Source organism: Macaca nemestrina, chromosome 15 (assembly GCF_043159975.1).
Source record: "Macaca nemestrina isolate mMacNem1 chromosome 15, mMacNem.hap1, whole genome shotgun sequence".
In the NCBI taxonomy this organism is placed as follows: Eukaryota; Metazoa; Chordata; class Mammalia; order Primates; family Cercopithecidae; genus Macaca; species Macaca nemestrina.
Window position 1 is genome coordinate 51221193 of NC_092139.1, and position 13502 is coordinate 51234694.

At 43.7% G+C, this 13502-nt stretch overlaps 1 protein-coding gene across 9 annotated transcripts in view; it reads right to left on the minus strand.

Moving 5' to 3' along the window:
* The window catches only part of LOC105486887 (beaded filament structural protein 1), a 79324-nt gene that overhangs the window by 36672 nt on the left and 29150 nt on the right, over positions 1–13502 (minus strand). The window contains exons 4-5 of one of the 9 annotated variants that reach the window (XM_071079706.1): positions 10866–12259; positions 10709–10756 (exon numbers count right to left, since the gene is read on the minus strand). The exons of 3 other annotated variants lie outside the window; for them this stretch is intronic. In XM_071079706.1, coding sequence (XP_070935807.1) covers positions 10709–10756; positions 10866–10867 — 50 coding nt within the window. In that variant the 5' untranslated portion in view covers positions 10868–12259. Of the gene's footprint in view, positions 1–1261; positions 1689–7992; positions 8134–9200; positions 10234–10708; positions 12260–13502 lie in introns of those variants that run through there. 5 more of the 9 variants (XM_071079710.1, XM_071079705.1, XM_071079711.1 and 2 more) reach the window with 5 other exon arrangements.

Genomic DNA, 13502 nt, shown 5'->3' on the forward strand with positions numbered 1-13502 from the left:
GCACCTGTTTCCTATTAATGAGCATTTATTTGGTTCCAGGCTTATTGCAGATCCTGCTGCAGTGAGTATATTTGCAGGCATGCCATTGCAAATGTGTACCTGCTGGAGTGTACCTGTTGCAGTATACCTGTTGCAGTGAGTATCTTTACAGGCATGCCATTTCATACCTGCTGGAGTGCATCCTATAATAAATTCCTCAAAGTGGCCTTCTGAGTCAAAGAGCACACACATTTATAACTTGAAAAAATGTTGACAAATTGCGTATTTTTTTAAACAGCTCCTATGTGATTTTAACACATTACTCAATCTGTGGGAGGGGAGACCATGCCCTGGACCAGTGCTTCTTAGTCTTCAACATTTAACTTTTTAAACTGCAAATCACCTAGGGAGCTTGTTAAAATGCAGATTCTAATTCTGGAGTTCTAGGATGGGCCTAAGAATCTGTATTTCTAGCAAGCCCCCAGGTGATGCCAATACTGCTGGTCCATGGACTGCACTTTGAGTATCAAGACCCTAGAGGACACATAGTGAGCCTAATTCCCAGGTGTCAGCTGCCATGCCATGAAGGCAAGTACACTTAACATGCCCAACACCTAAATTCCAGTCCCGGGACAGTAATTCACTAGCTGAGGGGCCTTGCCCCAAATTCCTACATTTTCTGAGCCTCAGTCGCCTTATCTGTAAAACAGGTGCGGTAAAGATAAGTCTGTAAGGATTAAATAACACCGGTACATCTCAAAAACAATGTGCTGAGCAAAAGAAGCCGGACAATAGAATACTTGCTGTAAGATTCTATTTTTGTGGAACTGTAGAATAGGCAAACTCAATCTATGGTGATAGAAATCAGAACAGGTGCCTCTGGTCTGGGGCAAAGGGGACTAACTGGGAAAGGGGAGGAGAGAACTTTCAGGGGTAGTGGAAATATCTCACTTGTTTTATGGTAACACGGGTATATACATTTGTCAAAACTCACTGAACTATGCACTTAAAATATGTGCATTTTATAACATGCAAGTTATATCTAAATTTAAAAATAGATGAAAAGTAAATGATACAACTTAGTGTAAACTGACGTGTCATCAAAATAGAAGCTAGTCTTAACTTAAGGAAATGTGCCACCTGCGTGCATGGATGAGGTCATCGATCGACAGGGGACCAGAGACGGACCTCCACCCCTGCGTGGGTAGCAGCGTGCTCCCAGCCCCGCGCCCCCGGGGCGGCCCACGCCCTGCCTCGGTTTCCCCCGATGGCCGCCGCTTACTTGCTCCGGAACTCGTCGAGCGCGCGCTGCGCCTCGGTGCCCTGGCGCTCCAGCCGGGTGCGCTCGGCAGCCAGGTCCCGGGCGCGCTGGCGGTTGCTCTCGACTTGGCGGGCGAGGGCGTCCTCGGGCCCAGCCAGCTCGCCCAGGCGCTGGAAGGCATCCAGCTGCCGCCGGAGCCCGGCGTGGCGCTGCTCGAGCGCGCGGGCCCTCTGGACGTGGGCGGCCACGCGCTCGCCGAGTTCCTGCAGCGCCGCCAGGCTAGTGGCCCCAGCCCAGCCCTCGTCTGCCGGGCGCTCGGGCTCGGCGGCGCGCGAAGCCTCATCGGCGCGCTCGTACTGCTCCTTGCGGGTCTGGAAGACGTAGCTGCGCCGGTACATGGCTGCTCTGGCGCGGGCGCGCGGGCGGCGCGGAGCCGGCTCTCCAGGAGGCCCCCGGCGCAGCCAGCAGCCCGCTAAATAAACACCGGAGGCCCCCGGCGCGCTACTGGGACGTTCCAGAGCCGATCAGCAGTTGGGCCCGGGCGCGGGAGAAGAAAAGAGCAGCTGCCCGCTTTGTGCGGCGGATTAGCGGCCCATACAGCTCCGGGGTTGGAAGGTTACGCGGGCAATGAGGTTTTTGTTCCGTGATTGTTCAGGCCTGTTGCTTCTGATTGAATGGAGGGTCAGGGGACACGGAAGGCATGACGCTCTTTTGACTGGTTCCACTGGGGACTGTGAAGGAATTCCCCAGGCGAGCTCTTTAAACTTGCACTAGCTCAAGAGCCCAGGGCTTGTCACTTTGTCTCCTCTCTCATTCAAACTCAATTGTAGAACTCTTTAACAAAGCCATTTTTTTTTTCTGATTACTTAAGCAATTTTTTTTTTCTTTTGGCCTTTTTTATTTCCAATTGCTCGGTTATGCATGCAGCAATTCTTTCTCATAACCATAACACGACGTTTAGCACCCCTCTGTATGGCAGAGGTTCTTAACCATGGATGCAAAATAAAATGGCATGTCTCCATAAGTAGTGAGGTGTGTCGCAAGTAATTTCTTAGTAATACCAGTACATATTTGTGAAGAGCCTACAGTAACTTAGGAGACATGCACGGTTATGTTTTTATAATTCACCCATGCTCCGATGGAGTTTGACATCCTTTCTTGAATGGAAAAAACAAATAGAGCCTCACCTATGGGGCTATAATAGGTGGCTAACGCCTGTAATCCTAGCACTTTGGGAGGCCGAGGCGAGCCGATCACCTGAGGTCAGAAGTTTGAAGCCAGCCTGGCCTACATGGTGAAACCCCGTCTGTACTAAAAACACAAAAATTAGCCGGGCGCGGTGGCGCGTGCCAGTAATCCCAGCTACCCGGGAGGCTGAGGCAGGAGAATCGCTGGAACCTGGGAGGCGGAGGCTGCAGTGAGCCGAGATCGCGCCACTGCACCCCAGCCTGGGTGACAGGGTGAGACTTCGTTTCAAAAAAAAAAAAAAAAGAAAAAAAAGTTGCTTTTTTCTTTTCCCTTTTTTAACATAAAATGTAATACAAAAAATTTTAATAAAAAATGAGATGGAGTCTTGCTATGTTGACCAGGCTGGTCTCAAACTCCTGGGCTCAAGTGATCCGCCATTAATTAGCCAACCCTCAGTTAGAGAATAATAAAGGATTTTTCGCCATTATGTTTCATTTTAATTTTTATTATGGAACTAACAGTTGGATTTTAAGGACAAGCTTTTAAAATAAATAAATAAAAATATATATACACAAAATAGCTAAATTTTGACAAATTTAAAAGTAAATTGTGGGTGTTGAAAGAAATATATATATATAAAATAGCTAGATTTTGACAAATTTAAAAGTAAATTGTGGGTGTTGAAAGAAATTAATACCACTTGATGAGAATGTTTCTGAATGTAAATATTTTGTCATACCTCCAACTTTAAAAATCATTATCAAAGGGTTGTTTTCTTAAAAGTGAGGATTAGTAGTACCATATAATTACTAACTATATGAATTGTGTGTGATTATACTACAAATTAAAGATGGAGAAAGAAAATTACACAGATCTTTGTGGAGTTTATTATTACACCAAATTATTACCTTAAGATAATAGATTCAGTCTGGAATAAAGCTCTGTAAGGCCCTAAACTGTGCTGGTGACATGGTTATTGTTCTATTTCCTTAAACCATTTAAAATTAGATTTGGTCAGGTGCAGTGGGCCACACCTGTAATCCAGAACCTTGGGAGGCCAAAGTGGGAGGATATCTTGAAGCCAGGAGTTCAAGACGAGCCTCGGCAACATAGTGAGACCCCCATTTCTTTCATTTGTAAAAATAAAAATAATAAATAAAAATACATAAAATTTGATTGTATGGTCAAATTGAGAAGAACCATATGAATATTTTTGTAGGTGCACATATACCATGCTGATAGCATAGTAAATTGACTTCAGGCTTCCTCAAGAGCAAAACCAACATATAGCAAGAGTTATAAAAATCATTTGTTTCCTTTGATATCGTGTATCAGTCAGATATTGCTACAGAACAAACTGCCCCCAAAACTAAATGGCATAGAAGTATTTATCACTGCATTCCCTGGGACTGGGAGCTCAGCCGTCTTCCAGCTGTAGGTCTCCTTTCAGCAGGGGCAGCTCTGCTCCCAATGTCCCTCAAGCTTCTGAACTAGCGATGACAAAAGCACAAGAGCAAGCCCAGCCATACAAGCTCATCCCAGGCCTTTGTTTGCATCATGTCTGCTGGCATCCTATTGGTCAAAGCAAATCACATGGCCACAAATAAAGTCAAGAGGAGGCAAGGAGGAGTCAGGGCTCAGCTTGAGGCCCTGGCAAGGGTGTGGGTGGATAATCCCATCATGCTGGAGTGGAGAATCAGGACCCACAACTCAATCGACCACACATGGGAATCCCATCTGAGAAAAATATATTCTAGAAACATAACAAAAAATTATTTCAATTTAATCCAGTGAAATAAACACTCAGAAAATACCTCCTCACAAAGCATAGCCTCAGAGTTAAATATTGCACAAAATCAAGTCTCTGCCCTCAGGGTGCTGGTGGAGAACCCATACTGACTAATGAAAACACAAGATAATCTGGACAACTTCTGAAATAAAGATCTTAGCAAAATGCTGCGATTGTATTGTCTAACTTCAGGTGCACTGGGAAACGCAATCCTGCTATGTGCTTAGAAGGAGTGTGCAATATTTGTCAACAACCCTAAAGACCATATCACTGGTGGGAGGTTATTCAGTAGGAGTAGAGATCATATGCATAAGGAAGAAATCATTGCTGAATGAATTTGTTAATTCAAGAGGCATGTTTGTAGAGATAGGTTCCACAGGACTTGATGAAAGGTCAGTTATGGAAGAGTTACTCTAAATACAGTTGAATGGCACTAGTTTGGGGGCAGGGACAGGAAATGTATGTTGTTAGAATAAGAAAGATCTGAGGTTAAGTTCTGGTCCCATCACTTCAGTAAGTGATGTAACCTATCTAGTCCCAGTATGGAGACTGGTAAAATGAGAATAATCGCTTATATAATCGCTTATATAAGTATGGTAACCATACATCCCAGTTTGCCTAAGACGGTCCACATTTACACCCACTATCTCAGCATAAATATAGCAAGCATCATCTTCCACTCTCAAGGGTATCTGGGTTTGTCTGAGAAAGACACGTCTTTTATCTAGCCTGCATAACCTGAATATATAGCCTATATCTGAGCATAAGGAATCATCCAGATAAATCCCAAAGAAGGAACATTCTATTAATAAAAACATTCTATAAAAATGTTAATATCATAAAAGACAAAGAGAAGCTATGAAAATGTTCCAGATTAAAGGAGACTAAAGAGACATGACATCTAAGTGCAATATAGGGCCGAGTGCAGCAGCTCATGCCTGTAATCCTAGCACTTTGGAGGCTGAGGTGAGTGGATCACCTGAGGTCAGGAGTTCAAGACCAGTCTGGCCAACACGGTGAAACCCCGTCTCTACTAATAATACAAAAAATTAGCCAGGCGTTGTGGTTTGTGCCTGTAGTCCCAGCTACTTGGGAGGCTGAGACATGAGAATTCCTTGAATCCGGGGGGACAGAGGTTGCAGTGAGCCATTATCACACCACTGCACTCTAGCCTGGGTGACAGAGTAAGACTCTGTCTCAAAAATAAAAATAAGTAAATAAATGCAATATGGATCCTAGACTGGATCTTGTAGTGGAGGAGAAAATCTGCTCTAAAGGTTATCACTACGTTCATTAACAAAATTAGAATATAGACAGTAGATTAGACCATAAAATTGTATCAAGATTAAATTTACTGAAGTTTATGACTATGCTACAGTTATGTAAAATAATATCATTATTCTTAGAAAATATACTCTGAGATGCTGGGTGCAGTGGCTCACGTCTGTAATCCCAGCACTTTGGGAGGCCAAGGTGGGCGGATCATGAGGTCAGGAGTTCAAGACCATCCTGGCCAATGTGGTGAAACCCCATCTCTACTAAAAATACAAAAAAATTAACAGGGCGTGGTGGTGCACACCTGTAGTCCCAGCTACTCAGGAGGCTGAGGCAGGACAATTGCTTGAACCCAGGAGGCAGAAGTTGCATTGAGTCAAGATAATGCCAATGCATTCCAGCCTGGCAACAGAGCGAGACTCCGTCTCAAAAAAATGAAAATATACTCTGAGCTATCTAGGAGCAAAGACCCACGATGTATGCAACTTATTCTCAAATGATTCTGAATAAGATGGCATGTATAAATATAAATATAAGTAAGTATGAGAGATAGAAAGGAAATTAGACAAAATATTAAGAGGTGAATCTGGGTTGTTTGTACTATTCTTGCCATTTTTACTAGAAAGTTTGAAATTATTTTCCAAAACACCTGCAAAAAGTGTGATCACCTTTGCAGTATAGACATTTAATAAATACAACTTGCTTTATGTTATAGCTATATATATGTATAATGGCTAAGAGAGGGAGAGGTGCAGAGAGGAGAATGGCTTAGCAAACTGCAGTAACAATAGGAGAAAATGGGCTATAACCATGGAAAAATTGTACTTATTTATTTTATTTATGTATTTATGTTTAAAAAAAAAAAGGTCTTGCTATGTTACCCACACTAGTCTTGAACTCCTGTGGTCAAGCAATGCTCCTGCCTCAGTCTCCCAAAGTGCTGGGATTACAGGTGTGAGTTAGCACACATGGCCCCATCACACAGTTTTAACTGGTAAAGCACAGTGGCTCACGCCTGTAATCCCAGCACTTTGGGAGGCCGAGGCGGGGGGATCACGAGGTCAGGATATCGAGTCCATCCTAGCTAACACGGTGAAACCCCGTCTCTACTAAAAATATAAAAAAATAGCTGGGCACCTGTAGTCCCAGCTACTCGGGAGCCTGAGGCAGGAGAATGGCGTGAACCTGAGAGACAGAGCTTGCAGTGAGCAGGAGATTGCGCCACTACACTCCAGCCTGGGCAACAGAGCAAGATTTTGTCTCAAAAAAAAAAAAAATTTTAACCTTGTGGAACATACTTTGATATAAATGAAAATGCTTATAACAAACTTGAAGGGGAAAAGAAAAGCAAAATACCAGATGCATGGTGATTTTAACAGTATAAAAATATCAGAAATTAGTGAAATATGCCAGGTTTAATGTTCATCATATCTTTTATCATGAACAAGGCAGGTGGACTGCTTGAGCCCAGAAGTTCAAGACCAGCCTGGGTAATGTGGTGAAACCCTATCTCTACAAAAAATATAGGCACATGCCTGTAGTCTCAGCTACTCAGGAGGCTGAGGTAGGAGGATCACTGGAGCCTGGGAGGCAGAGATTGCAGTGAGCTGAGATTGTACCATTGCACTCCAGTCTAGGTGACAGAATGAGACCGTGTCTCAAAAAATAAATAAAATAAAGTTATTTAAATGTAAAATAAACTTTTAAAATTTTTTAATTAAAATTTTTTCACTAACAAATATCTAAAAGCCTGAGTAAAATAGGCTTAGATGCTTTGCCTTTTAGCCAATTTCATACTCTAGCATTTTGAGCCATCCCTCTCAGTTAAGATACATTCTGAGTTTGCTTTGGACATTTTACAGAAACAAAAGGTAATGGAGATAATCTCATATTCCTTAGAGGTGGGTTTCACGTTAGGTCTCTGCTGTCTACTATTGTGTGACCTTGATCAGGTCAATCTGTTTTCTAAAATGATGGACTTAAGCTAGAGAATATCTAAGGTTCCTTTCTGCTTATTATGAGCAGAATTGTCTTCTTCCAAATCTCACATGTTGAAGTCCTAACTCCCTCAAAGTGTGGCTGCCTTCAGAGATGGCGCCTGTAAAGAGGTAATTAAAGTAAATTGAGGCCGTTAGGGTGGACCCATCTGTGGTGCTTTGTTCTGGAAGCCCTAGCAAACGAATATACTGCTCTAACACTGACTGCACCTTTTACCATCCCTCCTTTTCCCAGAATATGCAAATGTCTGCCACAAGAGGGCCACCCCGCGCTAAAATTGAATGCCCTGCCACATGGTCCCTCCAGGGTGCACAGTTTGAAGCCTTTCCCACCAAACTGGACCAACTCAAAAGGTAAATCAGCTATGGAAAGTCTCATTTTGAATAAGGCGGCCAACAGCCCAGGAGTGAAAGGGCAGGCAGACCCCTGGCTCCCGGAACCCTACTATCCCTGCTCCCTGTAACCGGGCCTCTCTGTGAGGCCCCAGTCCCTAAAGACACACCTGTGAAGTATGCTCAGTGCTCCTGAAAGTGATGAGTCTGCAGGAAGGGTCACAGCAGATGGAGAAACACACTCAGAAGCAAGACTGTCTCTCCAACTGCACACATGTAGTTGACTCTGAAGAGTTTCTGGAAAGTGAAGCCTGATATTCAAACATTATCAAAGAGAGCACTAAGCATCCAACCTGCTTTTCTCAGGGTCTAATTCAGAAACTGAAGCAAGTATCCAAAAAAAAAAAAAACCCAAATTTGTGTGACAGCAAGTGTGTGGCTGGTTCTTTGACTGACGGGCACCGACAAAAGGCAGGATTACCAAATGTAACGCAGGATTCTAAACTGGACCCTAGACTGCAAAAATAAAATCTATAAGGGGCATTGTTATGACAAATGATGAAATTTGAATATGGAATGGGGATTGATAAAAACATTGTATCAGATTTTAAATGTCTAATTTTAAACATTGTATTATGACATGTAAGAAAATGATCTTGGCTGGGTGCTGTTGCTCACCCCTATAATCCCAGCACTTTGGGAGGTCGAGGCAGAAGGATTACTCGAGCCCAGGAATCCAAGACCAGCCTGAGCAACATAGTGAGACCCCGTCTCTACCCCAAAAATACAAAAATTGGCCGGGCATGGTGGCACACATCTGTAGTTCCAGCTGCTTGGGAGGCTGAGATGAGAGGATCACGAGCCTGGGAGACAGAAGTTGCAGTGAGCCAAGATTGTGCCACTGCACTCCAGCCTGGGTGACAGAAGGCCACTCTGTGTCAAAAGAAAAAAAAAAGAAAGAGAAAGAGAGAAAGAAAGAGAAAGAAAGAAAGAAGGAAGGAAGGAAGGAAGGAAGGAAGGAAGGAAGGAAGGAAGGAAGGAAGGAAGGAAGGAAGGAAGGAGAAAGGAAGGAAGAAAAAGAAAAGAAAGAAAGGGAGAAAGAAAGAAAGGGAGGAAGGAAGGAAGGAAGGAAGGAAAGAAAATGACCTCATTCATAGGAAACTGGTTTGGGGATAAGGAGGCATGATGTCCAACTTACTCTTAATGGTTCAAAAAATAAATAATAGACATGCACTTATGTTGATATAAACATATATAAATAAGTACATAGAATAATAAAGCAAATGATTGGTGGATTTAGGTATGAGGTATAGAAGTTCCTTTTACTCCTCCTGCAACTTTTCCATAAGTTTGAAATTGTAACAAAAGAAAAAGTTACCTCTCAAAATCCCAACACCTCCAGGAAAATTGTGCTGACAACAGGTGTTTCTTAATGATAGCAAGAAAATGCAAAAATCTTCCTTTGATTCACCAGATGGTATCATGGTCTCAGCAACTAAAATTTCATTGACAACCACAGTAGGAGTTTTACACCTACCAAAATGATGGTATGGATTTTCAGACACATCTGGGCTTGCCTTCTCTACACAGTCTCAGAATGTCCTTGAGACATTGTCATACCAACTCATCGTCATTCTGATTATGCACGAAAAGCAGCCCTTCCCATGACCTCAGAAATGCAGAAATGAGTCATTGTCCCAGCGGGTGCCATCCTCAGGACTGAGTTTGGAGAAGTCTCTTTTACGGTTATAATTTCTGTGGCTATAAATCTAGCCATGGTTTTCATATTTCTGCTCTGTATTTCTCTCTAAGATATCATTAAACAAACCTACCACCACTTTCAAGTTGGGTCAGCCTACATCTGAACCACAGTCCCTTTCCTTCTGGGAATAGATTGTTAGGTGGTTTGATGTATTACCAAGCCACAGTTGTCCAACTGGCATGCCCACTCTGTCCTAAAAAGGAGGATGCTCCAGCCCTGCTTTGTACCAGTTAGGAGACAGAGTCCAAGGAATTGGGCACATGCATCCATGAATATATTTCTTCTCTTTTTTTTCCAGTGGGGTCTTTCTCTGTCTCTGGGTCTTGCCCAGGCTGAAGTGCAGTGGTACAATCTCAGCTCACTGCAGTCTCAACCTCCTGGGCTCATCTGACCTCCCACCTCAGCTGCCAAACTAGCTGGGACTACAGGTGCACACTACCATGCCCAGCTAATTTTTAAACTGTTTTATACACACAGGAGTCTTGCTGTGTTGCTCAGGTGGTCTCAAACGCCTGGCCTCAAGTGATCCTCTTGACTCAGCCTCCCCAAGTATTGGGATTACACGTGTGAGCCGCCATGCCCAGCTCATGAATATATATCTGATAGAAATATACATTCATGTATTCATAGATTGAAACATACATTTGGGGGCTGGGCATGTGGCTATCACCCAGCACTTTGGGAGGCTGAGGCAGGTGGATTGATTGAGCCCAGGAGTTTGAAACCAGTCTGGGCAACATGGCGAAATCCTGTCTCTCTCTCTCTCTCTCTCTCTATATATATATATATAAAATACAAAAAAATAGCTGAGCAAGGTGGTGTGCCCCTATAGTCCTAGCTACTGGGGAGGCTGAGGTGGGAGGATAGATTGAGCCTGGCAGGTCAAGGCTGCAGTGAGCCATGATTGTGTCGCTACACTCCAGCATGGGCCACAGAGCAAAAGTCTATCTCAAAAAAAAGATAAAAAGAGCCTGGCGCAGTGGCTCACGCCTGTAATCCCAGCACTTTGGGAGGCCAAAGCAGGCGGATCACCTGAGGTCAGGAGTTCAAGATCAGCCTGGGCAATATGGTGAAACCCCGTCTCTACTAAAAATACAAAATTAGCCGAGCGTGGTGACACTTACCTGTAATCCCAGCTACTCGGGAGGCTGAGGCAGGAGAATCTCTTGAACCTGGGAGGCAGAGGATGCAGTGAGCCGAGATCGCACCATTGCACTCCAGCCTTTGCAACAAGAATAAATCTCCGTCTCACCACAAAAAAGAAAAAAAAAAGAAACATACATTTGGGTTGTCCATTGTTTTGTAGGTCCAGGTCTACTTTTCTATTGATATTAGTAGGGACTGATTGAACACAAGAGAACATGTTCTGTCTTCCAAAGTTTACTAGCTTCCCAGTGTTGACCTGAAACTGGGGGGGACAACAGTACAAGCTATTTTATGAACTATTTTCATACTGTGCATACAGTTTAGGAGTATAATAAGGTACAGTTTAGGAGTATACTATACATTTTAAGTCCCTCAATGCCCCCCTCAGACCTAAACTCCACATGAAGTTTTCTAATGAAATTTTTAAAATGGTCAGTTCACAGAAGATCGCCATTGTTTAGCAGGGTCTGGTCAAAATTCGAAGAACGACCTATTCCAACCATCTGACTTGTTAGTTCATTTGGTAAGGAGCTACAAGTGATGTGAGTATTTCCTGCTCTTCCACCCTCTACCACCTGCCTGCTCATGGTCAACTCCTGCTGACTTCTGTGCCTTCATTTATTTGAAATTTATGTCATCAGGCTTTACTTCTCACCCAGCATACATCATCCTTTTCTCCATTTCCTGTCACCCTCAGCTTGGACACCAACATCTTCCCTACTCCTTTACACCTCCCACCCAACCCCTCATGTATATTAATATAATGGAGAAAGATGTCTACAGAAGTCTTCAGTTCTGCACACCCACGCCCCCCATACCCCAAGACACCATTTCAGTTATGGCCCCCTGCTGTTAACCTGGCAGACCTGCCATATGAGCATCTTCACTAGACTGCAGCTCTTTGAGGGCAGGGCTGATAGCAATGCTGGGCATTCCTCAGTGGCCATTCTCCACCTGAGGATCCCCCCAGGGGTCCGCCCTCCATCCTTCTCCATGCCTCTCTCAACACGGAAAGCCTGGCCCTCCCAGACTGCATCACCTTCGGGTGTGTCTCATGTCCTCTAGTTTCCTGTAGGGTTTGGCAAATGGGAGTCACTGTCAGGAGATCAAAAAGACTCCCTTCCTGCTTCCCTTCTGCTCTGAGCATAATCTCTCCTCCAAGATCCTTTCCTCCTTCTCCCTTAAAGCGTATAGGTAGTAATAGTTTCCCACTATTGCTACTACACCGTGGGCACTTCACCATGCTTTGTTGATTCATTTGACCCATTAGATATTAGGAACGCTGAGAGCTACAAAATCTCATTCATCAACTAGTTAAAAACCTTCTGACACAAAGTGGATGCCCAATAAAATAAATTAAAGAATGAGTGAATATTGGAGCCAGGAGCTGTAGCATGCACCTGTAATCCCAGTTACTTGAGAGGCTGAGGCGGGAGGATCACTGGAGACCGGGAGTTCAAGGCTGCAGTGAGCAATGATTGTGCCTGTGAATAGCCACTGCACCCCAGTCTGGGCAACACAGTGAGATCCTGTCTCAAAAAAAAAAAAAAAAAAAAAAAGAATTAGTGAATATTGTATAGAAATTTGAAATAAAAGATAAAGTTTTTGCACGTTGGGAGGTTTGTCTCGAAACTCTTAAATGGGAAAGCTGAATAGTGCTTGGCCAAAGATGGATCATTGCAAGGGATCTTACCAGCAGCTCCAGGCCCTCTCATTCCATGTTTGCTGACCGGGCTGTTTCAAGGGGCATGGTCAAATTTAGTAGCAGTCCAAAATGGAAATTTACTTTGCTCTCTGCTATGACGGCTAGGTTTACATTGTCTTTCATCATTAGAGGAAATATATAGGGACAGAACAAAAATACACTTATTGAGAAAAAGAACAGTGCACCAGTCAGCAGAAAGACTGTAGTTACAAGATACATGAAAAGAAAAAATTAATTCCTTGGAAAAGAGCTTTCTATTTTAAGAAGATGAACAAAATAAGAGATGTCCTTAAGTGATAGCTAATGAAGACACTTCCCAGGCATCCTCAATAGCTGTGGCTTTTCAGACGTCAACTGAAAACAAAATCCATTACAAAGGGTAGCATCCAAGTTGGATTTGGGTTGCTTATTTTGTTCTGTGGTCAGCCTTTGCTGAACATAGCAGTCTAAACCAGAGCCACAGAGTTGTGAGTGGTCCTTGTCTCTCAAATGCCCTTGGACTGTCCTCGGTGGCCCTAATTGTATGACTTGGCAAGAACGACAATTAAATAGGATATTTTGGACAAAATTCTCTCAGGGTACATTATTTTTTCAAGGTAACCTGAGTTTTGGGGTGACATACATAGTGTATCCAAAAGGGCCACTTTGTGAGGGTTTGCTACCTGATGTCCTCGTAACCTCCAAAATCAATTTCAGGGCATTGCAGAGTCAACACATCAATGTTCCCCTGCCTGCATTTGGGGCACTAGATGGCTGAGTCGCCTGCAGAAGTGTTCTGGAGTTGCCTCTGAGGAGCTCATGAGAGCCAATTGCTAAATTTTCAGGAATTTTGCAAGCTGGTTGACACCTCATCGGTAGCTTGAAATTGGAAATGGTGAGAGTATCTACACCACAGGAATTGATAAACACTACAAATGAAGATATTTCTCTCCTAGAAAGTCAGCTGTTGGCCAAGCATTGTGGCTTATGCCTGTAATCCCTGCACTTTAGAGGCCGAGATGGGAGGACTGCTTGAGCCCACAAGTTTGAGACCAGCCTAGGCAACATCAAGAGACCTCATCTCTACC